The sequence below is a fragment of the Pollachius pollachius genome (assembly GCF_949987615.1).
Source record: "Pollachius pollachius genome assembly, chromosome: 10".
Lineage (NCBI taxonomy): Eukaryota > Metazoa > Chordata > Actinopteri > Gadiformes > Gadidae > Pollachius > Pollachius pollachius.
The window spans coordinates 4043356-4057661 of NC_136943.1; the positions used below are offsets into that span (position 1 = coordinate 4043356).

Sequence of the window (14306 nt, forward strand, 5' to 3'; positions counted from 1 at the left end):
CGAAGGCCAGAGTAATGTGTCTTTGAAATTTGCCAGCAATGATAAATTCACTGTAGTGATCTTTCTTTTTATGGTGTCCCTGAGCTATTTTTAATGCAGCTCCATTCTGTTAACGATATGCTGTGGAGAATTGTATTTCAGCACTCTTTGCTTTGTTATGTAGTCTCCAGGACATGTAGGCCAACACAATATCTGTAGTAATGTATGCCCAGTGAAGTATGAACAAGTGTGTTAGATTTTCTTCCTTCCTGTCATATGTCCATGATAAATTATGGAATGACTACAACTCACCCATATCTCTGCAGTGGTTAAGCGATGACCCTCCATTACTTTTTTCTTTTGTCCTATTGTATATTTCATGACTGTTTTATCTGTTGCATTTCTGTCCTTTTACACCAAAATAAAAGATTTTTGTAATGCTATGTGTCATTTTACCTAGCACTTTAATTGTCACAACTTCAGCCATGTTTATGATGAAATCACTTTTGGTTCCAACATTAACAGTTCAAATCGATGTACGAAAATAGGTAGTTTAGATACCAGTGTTACAACAGTAGTTTATAAGCGAAGCAAATCCACATCGCTCTATTATGGCTGTTTGTTAACCTGGTACAAATGGTGTTTAAGAATGACTAGGCAAATGGGCATTCAGCTCTTTCATATTAAACGTGCAATTCACCGAGCTACATGTATCAACAGGTAGAAGATTGAACGGCATAAGCCATATCCGCAAAACCAATACCAAACAACCCTTGATGCAGTGACTTCACATGTTATAACCCCTGAAATGAGTCACAGTGATTTTCCCAATGGTCACGTGAGAGCTGAGTAACGTGACTTCAACAAACGGGAAGTGGCGGCCGCACCGCCTTAACTGACATCCAGCCAGAACTGAATGTAAACCGGACAGTTTTGTTTCTAGTCGCACACTCACATTCAGTCCAGTGGCCTGTCTGTCTGAATCCGGGGTCGGTCCAACTGCAAGGAACAGGTAGGGACCGAACGGGGTCTCCATGCATGTGTTGTAGTTGTGTGTAGATGAGTTGTGCTGAGCTCTATTTGTAAACAGTGGACGTCCAGCCACGGTGCTCAGGGTCGATTGTAATGTGTGTGTATAATGTGTGTAAAGTGTGTGTTGCAATGATAAAGTGTGTGTTTGCTGTCACCCGTGGTAGTCATGTGCGCTGAATAAGGTAATAAACCCTAGACACGGTGCTAGATACCGTGTTTGACCGCTTCACGTCTTCACAGACCTGCAGGATACTATCAGACTGAGACTTTGTAGCATGTGGTTTATGATTTAAAATGACTAAAAACGAAAGCAAGAAACCACAGCTGTCTCACAGACAAATGAGTATTTTTACCCTCGTATTTGAAAGACTTATTTATGTGTTTTAGTGGTTTGAAAACGCTGTTTAAATAAACGATTCGTTCGTAGATAAAGTGTGCTTCCAACTAGCCTTAGTGTCGTTGTTTGCCGGTGTGATTTGATCATTATATATTATTATAAAGCAAGAATGGTTTTAGTTCAACCTTATAACTCATCTTATAAAGATCAATGACCTGGTGTTCCGCTGCCGATCAGTTTTACTCTATTTAATCATGTTTGCACAACAGTGGAATCTTTGTCATATAAGCTTCCCTTTTTCTTATCTTTCCAAGCCACTTCAAGTTCTCTCTTCCTCTGGCATTCCCCTACGACATGTTACAATCATCTTCACCCACTTTAATTCCAAACACTCCTCCCTCAAACCCTTCAAACTTGATCATTCCCTTGTGTGTTCACAGTGGAGTCTGAAGGGGAAATGAATGAATTTGCAATGAATGCATCTTTTCCCCATGTCTATCCTCCTGTAGGTCGAAATGGGCTCCATGTTTCGCAGTGAGGAAGTGTGCCTAGTGCAGCTCTTCCTCCAGTCTGGCTCGGCCTACAACTGTGTCAGTGAACTGGGAGAACTGGGCTTGGTGGAGTTCAGAGATGTGAGTCCACCATTGGTTGCTAACCTGTCCGTCAAAATAATGTTCAGCGCTGTACCCTACAGCGACAACCAGCCGGTTAACCCATAGTGGTCATGTGCCAAAAGTAAACATTGTTCATGTTCACAATGTACCAGTCTCAGAGATTAGCCATGTTTTATCTTCTCTTCTTCTGTCCTTGCCTCTTCCCTTACACATCTAGTCTTGCTTGAGTTGAGTGCATTTATTTTCCTATTCGCAGAAGGGCAATAATTCCAATAAAGCAGGATTCGTACATAATCATTTGTATGCTCATACAGAGAAATATAAAAATGTATTTACAGAAGGTCACGGATGTGTATTCGATGTGGTAGTAGAATACAATGTTTGTCTTGTTTTGTTTGCGTTTTACTAAAACTAGCCACAATCTCTTCTACTTCTGATTCCGTCTTTTCTCTTCAGTTGAACCCAAACGTCAACGCCTTCCAGAGGAAGTTTGTGGGAGAGGTGAGAAGATGTGAGGAGCTGGAGAAGACCTTCAGTGAGTGTCCGGGCCGGCGACCACTGCAGCTATACATTAACAGTTTTTCACATGGCTGATGACTCAAGTACATACTCAATATCTGAATGTTTGAACATTAATTATTAGTATTAAATGTACACTTTAATATTTTTTATAATCACAGATGATTCAGTTTTTCTGGAGTAGATCGCTGTTGTCCCCTTCGTCATAACCAGCCCCGCAGGCCATATTTCATTGTGGTTACAGGCTCTCTAATGTTATCTCCCTCACACCTTTGAACAGACTACCTGGAGCAGGAGATCAACCGGTCCCTCCACATGCGGGGACCCCTCCCGCCCCCCTGCCCGATGCCCTCGGCCCCCCAGCCCCGGGAGCTGAGCACTATCGAGGAGGAGAGCGAGCGCCTGGCCAGAGAGCTCAAAGATGTCAGTGAAGCGCTGACGTGTAGTTCCTCTGAACGGCCTATAGGTGTATTCTAAGCCGCATTCTAAGTCGGTCAGAGAAATGCGACGACGTTCTCGTAATACTAAGCTCAGAATTTCTTCTACATTTGTTTGGGATCTCGGTGGCTGGTTCATCTCCCTATTACGTGTTTTGATAGGTCCAATTCGACAGTTTTTTTTGTTTTATTAAGAAGTTGATAAGGGTTGAATATTAATGGCTTCTGGCCATAGACTAGTGTGGGGCGGTCATTCAAATTCCGATCCTAACTTTGCCAAAGGTGGATTGTTTTTGCTCCTGGTTGCAAAACACAGCTCCAGGCTATGGCTTCAACAGGACCCATCCCCAGTGGCGATGGCGTGGTTCCTGCTATATTGTTTTTGATTTTTGAATAAACACATACTCCCTGTCCTTCCGCAGGTGTCCCGGAACAGAGACAGCCTGCAGGCCCAGCTGGTCCAGCTCTGCCAGTACCAGGGGGTCCTGACCCAAACTCACTCCCTCACCGCCTCCCAGGTACCCCACGCCCGCCCTACACACACCCCTACTTCTGTCCTTTTATGTTCTTCGTACATTGAACAACGGTTATTTTCTTTTTCTAAATTGTTTCCCTCCTTCGATATGTGCTCAAATGTTCCCTTAAACATAAAAAATCCACCTTCCTTCTTCCCGTTCCACAGGGACCAGTCCCGACGCTGGAGACCCAAGGTCTGTTTGACAACCGTCAGGATGTCCACCTGAGGTAAACCAGCGTTTTTTCCCGTTTGATAATGAAACAAAATCGCTTCATTAATCATGAGGTTCCCCCTCCCTCAGCTTTGTGGCGGGGGTAGTAATGATGAGGTTCCCCCTCCTGCAGCTTTGTGGCGGGGGTAGTAATGATGAGGTTCCCTCTCTTCGTGGCGGGGGTAGTAATGATGAGGTTCCCTCTCTTCGTGGCGGGGGTAGTAATGATGAGGTTCCCTCTCTTCGTGGCGGGGGTAGTAATGATGAGGTTCCCTCTCTTCGTGGCGGGGGTAGTAATGATGAGGTTCCCTCTCTTAGTGGCGGGGGTAGTAATGATGAGGTTCCCTCTCTTCGTGGCGGGGGTAGTAATGATGAGGTTCCCTCTCTTCGTGGCGGGGGTAGTAATGATGAGGTTCCCTCTCTTCGTGGCGGGGATAGTAATGATGAGGTTCCCCCTCCCGCAGCTTTGTGGTGGGGGTAGTAATGATGAGGTTCCCTCTCTTCGTGGGGGGGGTAGTAATGATGCGGTTCCCTCTCTTCGTGGCGGGGGTAGTAATGATGAGGTTCCCTCTCTTCGTGGCGGGGGTAGTAATGATGAGGTTCCCTCTCTTCGTGGCGGGGGTAGTAATGATGAGGTTCCCCCTCCCGCAGCTTCGTGGCGGGGGTAGTAATGATGAGGTTCCCCCTCCCTCAGCTTTGTGGCGGGGGTAGTAATGATGAGGTTCCCTCTCTTCGTGGCGGGGGTAGTAATGATGAGGTTCCCTCTCTTCGTGGCGGGGGTAGTAATGATGAGGTTCCCTCTCTTCGTGGCGGGGGTAGTAATGATGAGGTTCCCTCTCTTCGTGGCGGGGGTAGTAATGATGAGGTTCCCCCTCCCGCAGCTTTGTGGCGGGGGTAGTAATGATGCGGTTCCCTCTCTTCGTGGCGGGGGTAGTAATGATGAGGTTCCCTCTCTTCGTGGCGGGGGTAGTAATGATGCGGTTCCATCTCTTCGTGGCGGGGGTAGTAATGATGAGGTTCCCTCTCTTCGTGGCGGGGGTAGTAATGATGCGGTACCCTGTCCCCCAGCTTCGTGGCGGGGGTAGTAATGATGAGGTTCCCTCTCTTCGTGGCGGGGATAGTAATGATGAGGTTCCCCCTCCCTCAGCTTTGTGGCGGGGGTAGTAATGATGAGGTTCCCTCTCTTCGTGGCGGGGGTAGTAATGATGAGGTTCCCTCTCTTCGTGGCGGGGGTAGTAATGATGCGGTACCCTGTCCCCCAGCTTCGTGGCGGGGGTGGTTCACCCGTGGAAGGTGCCCTCCTTCGAGCGGCTCCTGTGGCGGGCGTGCCGCGGCTACATCATCGTGGACTTCCGGGAGATGGAGGGCAAGCTGGAGCACCCTGACACGGTGAGGCCGGGGAGGGGAGATAGCCTTCACATGCCTCGATTGCAGTTGTTGACATACATTGAGCCTTGTTCCCCTAGCGGCCATTTTGGGTCTGTCTCGGTTCTAGCCTTGGTTCTAGCCGGTCGGGGGGCGGGGGGGGACTGAAGATGGCCGCTAGGTGAATGAGGCCAACTGCTTCTGCAATTTTTTTAAAGTTTTTATGGCTTGTGAGATCAGGGTCGGGTTATGGACTATGAATATGAGGATAGGGCATCTACATATTGTGTTCCTTTTGGAGGTGTTTGAACAGTTTGTTGATGTTTACCTTGTGATTTTGGCTGGTGTGGAACGTTTGGGTATTGTTGAACCCAAATATCTGCACTTTTCGCATGAGATTTGCAAGAAAATGTAAGTCTGTCAATCGTATTGTGCTGCAGTACACTTCTCACTTGATTCCCTGTATTTACCTGACGATTGACCTTCTGACTTGAATTATTATTACTGGTATTAACATGAATATTGGTTTAATTTGGTGGCTATGATTTCTGTGTTTGTGAATGCGTCGGTGGTGACTCTAATTCCTCGTGCGCCTCATGCCTCCGTGCTGACAGGGCGAGATGGTTCAGTGGACCGTGTTCCTCATCTCCTATTGGGGGGAGCAGATTGGCCAGAAGGTCAAGAAGATCTGTGACTGGTGGGTTCCTTCTGTCCGTTTTTCGTGTCCTTCACGTCGCTGTAACAGCTGTCTGAATTCAGCGTGACACAGTGGTCGTCTCTGCACACAGCTTCCGCACGCAGACCTTTGCGTACCCTGAGAGCACGACGGAGCGCGAGGACATTCTCAGGGGGCTCCAGGGCAACATCCACGACATCAAATTGGTACGTTGGAAATTACTTCATCGATTGACCATTTATTAAAAGATGAATGGTGTTTCTATTGAGCCAATGAGACAAGTTTTTCTTAATTATTGTGTGCATCACGCGTGATAGTTCATTTTTAAATGATGCACATTTGCCCCGGGTTTACTCATCAATGGTTAGCTTTTTTGCTTCCTAGTTGTGCCATATACTGTGGAAAGTAAAAATTGAAATAAAGTCGCTGAGCCCTTGTATAATCATAACGTCCAAGAAACATGTCTCATTAACCAATTGTATTTAAATAAAGTTTTTCCTCTTCGACCCTCACCCTCTCCCCCCCGCCAGGTGCTCTCCCAGACGGAGACCTTCCTGCAGCAGCTGCTGGTGCGCGCGGTGGCCGTGCTGCCCCAGTGGCGGGTGGGCGTGCAGAAGTGCAAGGCGGTGGAGATGGTGCTGAACCTCTGCAGCCCTTCGGTCACCGACAAGTGCCTGATCGCCGAAGCCTGGTGCCCCGTCGCCAAGCTGCCCGAACTGCAGAGCGCCCTCCGGGAGGGAGGGGTGAGTGACCACAGGGGTCCTGTCGCTGACGCAGGATGTCGGAAGATGCGTCGGCATGCGTGCACATGTGTCAAATATGTGAACTTGTGGGTATTGATCCCTTGCAAGAGACAGACGTTTGTTTCCAGGGTCTACTTTTGACTGTGAACTCTTTTCAGTGGGCCCAAACCAGTAGAGAGTGTAGTCCTCATTTCGCATTCAGGCTTATGTGATCTGACCCCCCCCACCCCCCTTACCTTTTCTCGTCCTTTTAGCGCAAGAGTGGCAGTGGGGTGGACTCCTTCTACAACCGCCTGCCCTGCTCCAAGCCTCCGCCCACCCTCTTCCCCGTCAACTCCTTCACCTCCGGCTTCCAGAACATCGTGGAGGCCTACGGGGTGGCCAGCTATCGGGAGGTCAACCCGGGTACGTACTCCCGCCTCCCCACACCCTGGAACCCCAACGGGCATCACAAGAGCTGCCAATGGAGCCGTCAGTAGCTTGTGGTGTGTTGACCGTTTGTGTGTTTGTGTTTGTGTGTGTGTGTGTGTGTGTGTGTGTGTGTGTGTGTGTGTGTGTGTGTGTGTGTGTGTGTGTGTGTGTGTGTGTGTGTGTGTGTGTGTGTGTGTGTGTGTGTGTGTGTGTGTCGCGCTCCGCAGCTCTCTTCACCATCATCACCTTCCCCTTCCTGTTCGCGGTGATGTTCGGGGACATGGGCCACGGGCTGCTCATGGCGCTGCTGGCCCTCTACCTGATCCTGGAGGAGAAGGACCCCAAGTTGAACAACAGCAGCAATGAGGTACTCGCCAAACCGGGGAACCAAACCCGAGGGACCCCCTGGCCTCAACCAGACCCAGTGTCCTACTGGCACACACCTACTGTCGACTAACTTTGTGGACTACGTTTAGTGTTTGTTTACCATTTTTATTTATTGTTTGACTGTTCTCGATCAATCCGTAGTGCCGCAACTCTCCCACGACGTTGTATGGTTCCGTGACCATTAGCCGGTAGATTTCCTGTCCCGTTAGTACCCTGGGAATCCTCAGTCCTCAGTCAGTTAACACCGCTTCAAATGCAGCACAGATGCAAATAACACACAAATCCATAGGGGTGGTAAATGCGTCATGTGAAGGAACCATTTTACACATCCCATGTGATTTTCATTTACACTGTGAAATCTAAATTAGTTCATTGGATCATAGCTCACAAGCTTCCCTCCATAAATGCATCGGTATGACCCTCTATAAATGTATTTTGGTCCGAGGGGGTAATAACTCAACAGTTTGCACTTTGATAGAAACCTCCACCAATTTAGTAGTATATCAAACACAAAGGTGGCTTGATTTGTATTGGAATCTTCCTCGAGTTGAATGAGTGGAACTCCTTTTAACCACACAGTGTCTCACACCAAACTGTGTTCTTCCTAGATCTTCCGGATGATGTTCGGGGGCCGGTATCTGATCCTGCTGATGGGGCTCTTCTCGATCTACACGGGCGCTATCTACAACGAGTGCTTCAGCCGGGGGGTCAGCCCGTTCAGCTCGGGATGGCACGTGGAGCCCATGTTCAAGATCAACAGATGGAAGTGAGTGCTCTTTCCATTTCCAAATCCTACAATAGCTTCCTCTTAATTTTCCGCTTGCAGTGTTCTCAGAGTCATACGTTTCCTAATTTTAGGGCATTACAAATGTTTTGCACGACGGCTATATAAGGCCTATGTTCATCTTGCACCTATCTCCATCAGGGTCAGAAACTAACATGGCTTAGTGCAAACATGTTATTTCTATATTGAATATGAGACTTTTTGGTTGGATTGAACGGCAGCTGTGCTTATTCAAATCCCTTTCGTACACCCTTTGTTACCAGGTTTCACATCAGCCCAGACCGCTTGCAGGGAGCTGTTCAGATTGTCGGGGTGTATTCAAATTGTTTGGGGCGATGCCCCTCGACGCACACACTCACCCGCTTGCTATTTTGCTTTTTCTGACCCCCTCAGTGCCTCTGTGTTGGCGGGGACCCCCCTCCTCAGCATGGATCCCGTGGTTCCTGGGGTCTTCACAAACCCGTACCCCTTTGGAATAGACCCGGTACGGTTCCCTCGCCTGGCTCTTCTGGAGCCCTCTTCCGCATGCTCCTGCCGTGATCTGTCCTTTTGGATCTTCGCTGATCTTCTTGGTGACATGTTGTTGTTGTTGTTGTTGTTGTTGTGGTAACCGTTAGGTCTGGGGCATGGCCAACAACAAGCTGACGTTCCTCAACTCCTACAAGATGAAGATGTCGGTCATCATCGGAGTCATCCACATGTCTTTCGGAGTCTGCCTGTCCTTGTTCAACTACATGTGAGTTTAACAACAGCCCGTACTACACCCATAGGATGGAGACGCACATACCGTCAGCCTCCACTCACGCCTCCAGCCTCCACCCACGCCTCTCTTCTCATGTGTGTCCTCCACCAGGAACCGTGGCCAGATCAGCAACATCTTCCTGGTGCTGATCCCGGAGCTGTTGTTCATGCTGTGTCTGTTCGGCTACCTGGTCTTCATGGTGATCTTCAAGTGGATCGTCTTCAGGCCGGATCAGTCGAAGAATGCCCCCAGCATTCTCATCCACTTCATCGACATGTTCCTGTTCACCGAGAACGCGGGCAACCAGCCCCTCTACCACGGACAGGTGTGTGTGTGTGTGTGTGTGTGTGTGTGTGTGTGTGTGTGTGTGTGTGTGTGTGTGTGTGTACGCACGCTTATGTCTATCCGCGCATGTCTACGTGCGTTGTGTGTGTGTGTGTGTGTGTGTGTGTGTGTGTGTGTTAATACATAGAGTGTCCCCTCCCCCAGATGATTGTCCAGAAGGTCCTGGTGGTCCTGGCACTGTGCTCAGTGCCCGTGTTGCTGTTCGGGAAGCCCACATTCGAGTACATCACGCACAAGATAAGACTCCGCGGCGTGGTAGGTCTTACCCCACCCCTCCCCCCCCCCACCTCACGGCCTCGCGTTCTCCGGTTGGCGCGCCGTTCTGCTGATCTGATCGCCCTCTTTCACGGTGTTCCAGAGTGGGGAGAGGCGTCCGCTGGTGGAGAACGGCTCCATCAACGCCAGCCAGGGAGAGGAGGAAGAGGAAGAGGAGGAAGAGGTAAGAGGGATAGTGTAATGACCTTCGGCTTGCACATCACCTTGAAGTGTTGAACAGTCCTGCTATTCTAATGAAACAAACACATATTTATGTCTCTCATTCTACCCCCCCCCCCCCCCCCTTCTCCTTCTGTTGCAGACGTTTGATGCTGCAGATGTGTACATGCATCAGGCCATTCACACCATAGAGTACTGCCTGGGCTGCATCTCCAACACGGCCTCCTACCTCCGACTCTGGGCGCTCAGCCTGGCGCACTCACGTCAGTGACGCACACACTCACACACACAGTCTCACACACTCACTCGCTCACACGGTCACACACACCCATACACTCTCACAGTCACAGTCACGCACACGCTCGCGGTCACACGACTCACCGTCGCCACTTCCTCAGTCATCCTTTAAATAATCCTTCTCGGACCATCGCTCATTGTTGAGCTCGAGGTCCGCCGTTGTGCCGTACAGCGGCGGTGTCCTCCATGCCTGGGGAGTCACTGCTGGTGTCTTGTCCCTGTAGAGCTGTCGGAGGTGCTGTGGGTGATGGTGATGCGGCAGGGCGTGAAGTGGCAGGGCTACACGGGCTCAGCGGCCCTGTTCTTCGTGTTCGCCTTCTTCGCCCTCCTGACGGTCGCCATCCTCCTGGTCATGGAGGGCCTGTCCGCCTTCCTGCACGCGCTCCGTCTGCACTGGTGAGAAGAACAACCCTCGCCAGACGTCACTTTGACCAATCAAATGATTTCATGAGTCAGCCTCTGCCTCTAGGATTCCAGGCCTCTCGGAGAGGGTTTGAGTGGGCCCGAAGGACCGCTCAATAATCCATGTTGTTTTCATTCATTTCCAGGGTGGAGTTCCAGAACAAATTCTACGGCGGGAGTGGTTACAAGCTCTGCCCCTTCTGCTTCACCTCTCTGATCAACGCCTCAGTGGCCATCTGATGGTCGAAGGATTGTGCAACAGTTATGCCAGAGGGAGTGCGTTCATCAGTGTGATGTAGATCGATCATGAAGCAGCCGCACACATTTCAGCATTTGGTTGAGCCATAATGATTCTCGTTTTTTATTTATCTGCAATTTGGTCTTAAGAAATGACTTGGTCTGTGGCTTAGACTGTTCTGTGACATCAGTGGGCGCACAATGTCATTATGAATAAATAATTATCATACTGCACTAAAGTTGTTCTATTTAAACTAGAAATTACCTTCTGTATTCCTATCAGTTTTGGCTACTCAAACTTTTGAATTGCATCGTCTTATCCTTTTTTACTTGTTCACATACTCAGGAAACGATAGACATCTTTGTGATGATGATGTAGACATGGACTTTGGAAAGGGACACGTAATTTTTTAACAGTTGAAAAAAGATTTGGCCAATTATTAAATAATCGGCTGAAAGTACTAGGATGGTTTTGATATGCCAAAAATCTAATGTTCATTTTGGATGCTTCAACTGTAAGGGCTTCCTGAAAGAACATTCCTAAGGCATTAGTCAATAGAAATTGTTTTTTTTGCTGGTGCCTTATATACAAAATGAGATGAAATGAGTGCCTGTGAATACATGACATCTGAATGGGTGATGCCACACCACAACGGTTTCGATCAAAACTATAACCATGTTAATGGATGAATGCACTACCATTAATAATTGTACAATGAAAAAAATAAATCGGGTTTTTGCTTCTTAATATGATTTGTTTATTTTCTTATTGTAAATTGCAATTTGCCTCACACACACGGCTTAGAATATGTCAGGGGTCGGCAACCCTAGCAACAACTCTGGCACGTGGCAGCATAATATTGCGCCCCCCCCCCCCCCCTAATATTTATTGGGGGGGCAATATTTATTCATAATGTCAAAATATAACACTTTCAATAAGAATATGTCAAAGTTAGATCAAACTAATGGTGCATATATTTCAGCTTTCTTTAGACCGTTTCTGTTCAGCATTTTTTAATTGTATTTTTCAGACTGGCTGGCCCTAGCTCCCATGTGGCTACGCCCCTGGTTGTGAGTAATAGACAAGAAAATATTTAAAATATTTTTGCAAGTGGATGCATCGCCTTGACATGATTTTGCAAAGCTGTACGTGTCTTAAAGAAATTTATGTGGATGGTTCCAACATTTTCATATATTAGCGTTTTTTGCATTTCTCACAGTGCAAATATGTTTTTAAATGAGTTTCTGAAAGTGGTGTTTTAAGATGGGTGTAATTATAATTTGTAAGCCCATGTTGCAAATATAACAAAAAAAACATTTCAAATGTTGATGCATGATTGTGGACTATATTGAAATAATACAATTACAGGAACATTTTCTGGAAATGTTTTTGGTCGCTGTGTCATAATTCAGCTTAATATTTAATACATTGTTGCTTAACGCACACTCATTAACGAGAAAATGTCAAACTTGCACTGCATGTTGAAAAGTTTGCTGACCCCTGGAATATGTTAATAAAATTGACTTTTGATAATTAAATTGTCTTGCAATTTACAGTCTCAATTATTCTAATCTGGTACATATTTGTATATCATGGCTGAGTAATAATACATAAACGGAACTAATAACCGCTGGCCTAAATTCCGGGAGTGTACTTTTTGAGTTGCACAGCCTCAACTTAACGGATGTTGCGCGAATGTCAAAGATGGCGCTCCCCATGTAGACAGTAATGTCTTCACTATGTAGTGCATAGACTTGTGAATCGTAGACTGCCTCGTTGGAACTGAATTGAATATTTATTTCTGGATTTTTTTGTAACTATATGTAAGGGTAGAGGACCTTGGCAGAGATCATGGCGGTTCTGGGCGACATAAGTCGAAGTGTTCGACTGCTGTTAGGTCAAATGCATCGCTGCAGGACGACTACTGCTGGGAGCAAATCTATATTGTTGGGTAATAACATCTTTCAGAGTTTACCTTTTGTCGTCTAAAGCGTTTTTTATCTCTGGTGGTATCTCTGTTTGAATGCGATCTCTTCTCGGCTGGTTCACCTCAACCGATGTGTTCTCCCTCCAGCTCGTGGATTCGGCCAGGCAGCCCCGCAGTCCAAGCCGGTGGTCGATGACAACGAGGCGGTCAGTCCGACGTTTGTCAACAGGAACCCCCGCAACCTCGAGCAGATGGCCCTGGCAATGAAAGACAGGGGATGGGGTACGACCTGGCCCCATAGAGAGTTCTACCACAGGTGTGTACCGATTCAAATCTTGGCTGATGTATCATTTTGCGGTGATCAGGTTCAAGAAACTAAGAATATATATGAATCAGGGTCAAGAAAATAAGAATATATATGAATCAACATTGCCTCCTAGACATTTCCCCTCACAACATCTAACTATATAACCTCAATACCAGATTTAAAGATTAGAGATCCAACCTGATCATATGATTTAAAAACCTAGTTATTCTTAAACCTCACCTGACATTTCAAAACAACGCCAGTCCCAGTTCTAAATCTCTGTCTCTGTCTCTCTCTCCCCCTCTCTCTCTCTCTCCCTACCTCTCTCTCCTCAGGTTGGTGTTCACCCGCTCCCAGCACCACGTGACGGCCGAGGTGTTTGCCTGCGACTCCCCCACCCCGGTGCTCTCCTGCTCCACCAAGGAGTGGGCGGTGAAGCGGGAGCTGGCCTCCACCCGCTGCGTCGCGGCCTGCCAGGCCGTGGGCGAGGTCCTGGCCGAGAGGTGCCACCGGGCGGGCATCACGCGCATGGTGTACCGGGCCATCCCCTGGCAGTTCCGCTCGGACGCTGTGAGTACGACGCCGCAGACCCTGCGCTCTGAAACCGCTGCTTGGTTAAAGGGTTGGGGTTTGACCACCGAGGTGTGGGTAGGGTTAGTCTCTACAGGCAGTTCTTAAATCCATCCATTAGCCAGTGTCTCAGCAATGATCCGTTAGAGCAGGGGTCAACAACACAGCGCCCGCGGGCTCCACGGCGCCCGCAAGGACCTTATGAGGCGCCCGCAGGCCTGTTCTAAACATAGCACAACTCATTCTTGAACAACTCTATCCCACCTTTTTTAAGTCATTGTTGATATGTATTGTGAGAGATCATTAATAATAATATATAACTTAAACTATCAAACTGAGCAAATTTGTTATTTCAGAAGTCTATCAAACTGGGTGCCCTTCGTATGACTCAGAACCCATGAAGTAGCTCTTAGGTTCAAAAAGGTTGGTGACCCCTGCGTTAGAGATTCAGTCTAGACGAAAGCCGATCTCTCATCAGTCTTACACACATGTCTATGGAAGAAGAACATTTTAAACTTTCTTGAAGTATAGGTATTTGTTTTTTTCCCCCACATTTCTTCTGTTTAATATAGCGAATACAAATTCTCATCTCTGGGCGATTTAGAGTGAATGTAGCGTACACCACTTCTGGTGGCGGTTTGGAAAATGGTCATCTACAGCTCACGTACAAGTTTCCTCCTGCATAGACTGAGGGAAAACTCTGCAGTGCAATCTCAAAAACCGTTTTCAACTTGTGAACGGGAGAGATTGAAAATGCTGGTGTAACCATGGCCTGTGTTGTAGCAGTCCAGAGGCGTGTTGTTAACCGGGTTCTGTCTTCCTCTGTGTGGTAGATCCAGTCCTTCAGGACGGCACTGAAGGACGGAGGACTGGTCCTCAGTGAGCCCAGGAGGCAGTACATCGCAGCCCGAGTGAAGGCCCCGCCCGGCCCCATGTGAATATTGAAAATCGGAATTAAAAGAATGGTTCACTTGTTGTTCTGCAATCTATTTCTGAAAGTAGCCTGATGAGTCGGTCTACCCTTAAACACA

The 14306-nt window shown here is 47.8% G+C and overlaps 2 protein-coding genes across 2 annotated transcripts; both read left to right on the top strand.

Moving 5' to 3' along the window:
* The first annotated feature begins 855 nt into the window (after positions 1–855).
* On the top strand, positions 856–11218 carry tcirg1b (T cell immune regulator 1, ATPase H+ transporting V0 subunit a3b). Its single transcript, XM_079745408.1, has 21 exons — positions 856–991; positions 1858–1980; positions 2419–2497; positions 2762–2904; positions 3341–3436; positions 3601–3662; positions 4909–5035; positions 5626–5708; positions 5800–5893; positions 6218–6430; positions 6685–6835; positions 7069–7208; positions 7837–7994; positions 8406–8496; positions 8630–8748; positions 8866–9079; positions 9244–9354; positions 9458–9538; positions 9677–9797; positions 10056–10227; positions 10380–11218. Exons 2-21 carry the CDS (start codon positions 1864–1866, stop codon positions 10471–10473), a joined length of 2466 nt encoding a protein of 821 aa, XP_079601534.1. The 5' UTR covers positions 856–991; positions 1858–1863; the 3' UTR covers positions 10474–11218.
* Positions 11219–12167: 949 nt separating this feature from the next.
* Positions 12168–14247, top strand: mrpl18 (mitochondrial ribosomal protein L18). The gene is made up of 4 exons (XM_079745419.1): positions 12168–12422; positions 12546–12714; positions 13041–13275; positions 14109–14247. The coding sequence occupies exons 1-4, from the start codon at positions 12323–12325 to the stop codon at positions 14211–14213; spliced, it is 609 nt and encodes a 202-aa protein (XP_079601545.1). The 5' UTR covers positions 12168–12322; the 3' UTR covers positions 14214–14247.
* Positions 14248–14306: the final 59 nt, after the last annotated feature.

What these genes read in the sequence shown, in the direction of transcription:
- tcirg1b (XM_079745408.1), top strand. Translation starts at nt 1,864, where the DNA reads ATGGGCTCCATGTTTCGCAGTGAGGAAGTGTGCCTAGTGCAGCTCTTC. An exon ending in ACTCCCTCACCGCCTCCCAG is followed by an intron (nt 3,437 to 3,600) that starts GTACCCCACGCC and finishes CCCGTTCCACAG; the next exon opens with GGACCAGTCCCGACGCTGGA. An exon ending in TGAACAACAGCAGCAATGAG is followed by an intron (nt 7,209 to 7,836) that starts GTACTCGCCAAA and finishes TGTTCTTCCTAG; the next exon opens with ATCTTCCGGATGATGTTCGG.
- mrpl18 (XM_079745419.1), top strand. Translation starts at nt 12,323, where the DNA reads ATGGCGGTTCTGGGCGACATAAGTCGAAGTGTTCGACTGCTGTTAGGT. An exon ending in CATAGAGAGTTCTACCACAG is followed by an intron (nt 12,715 to 13,040) that starts GTGTGTACCGAT and finishes CTCTCTCCTCAG; the next exon opens with GTTGGTGTTCACCCGCTCCC. An exon ending in GGCAGTTCCGCTCGGACGCT is followed by an intron (nt 13,276 to 14,108) that starts GTGAGTACGACG and finishes TCTGTGTGGTAG; the next exon opens with ATCCAGTCCTTCAGGACGGC.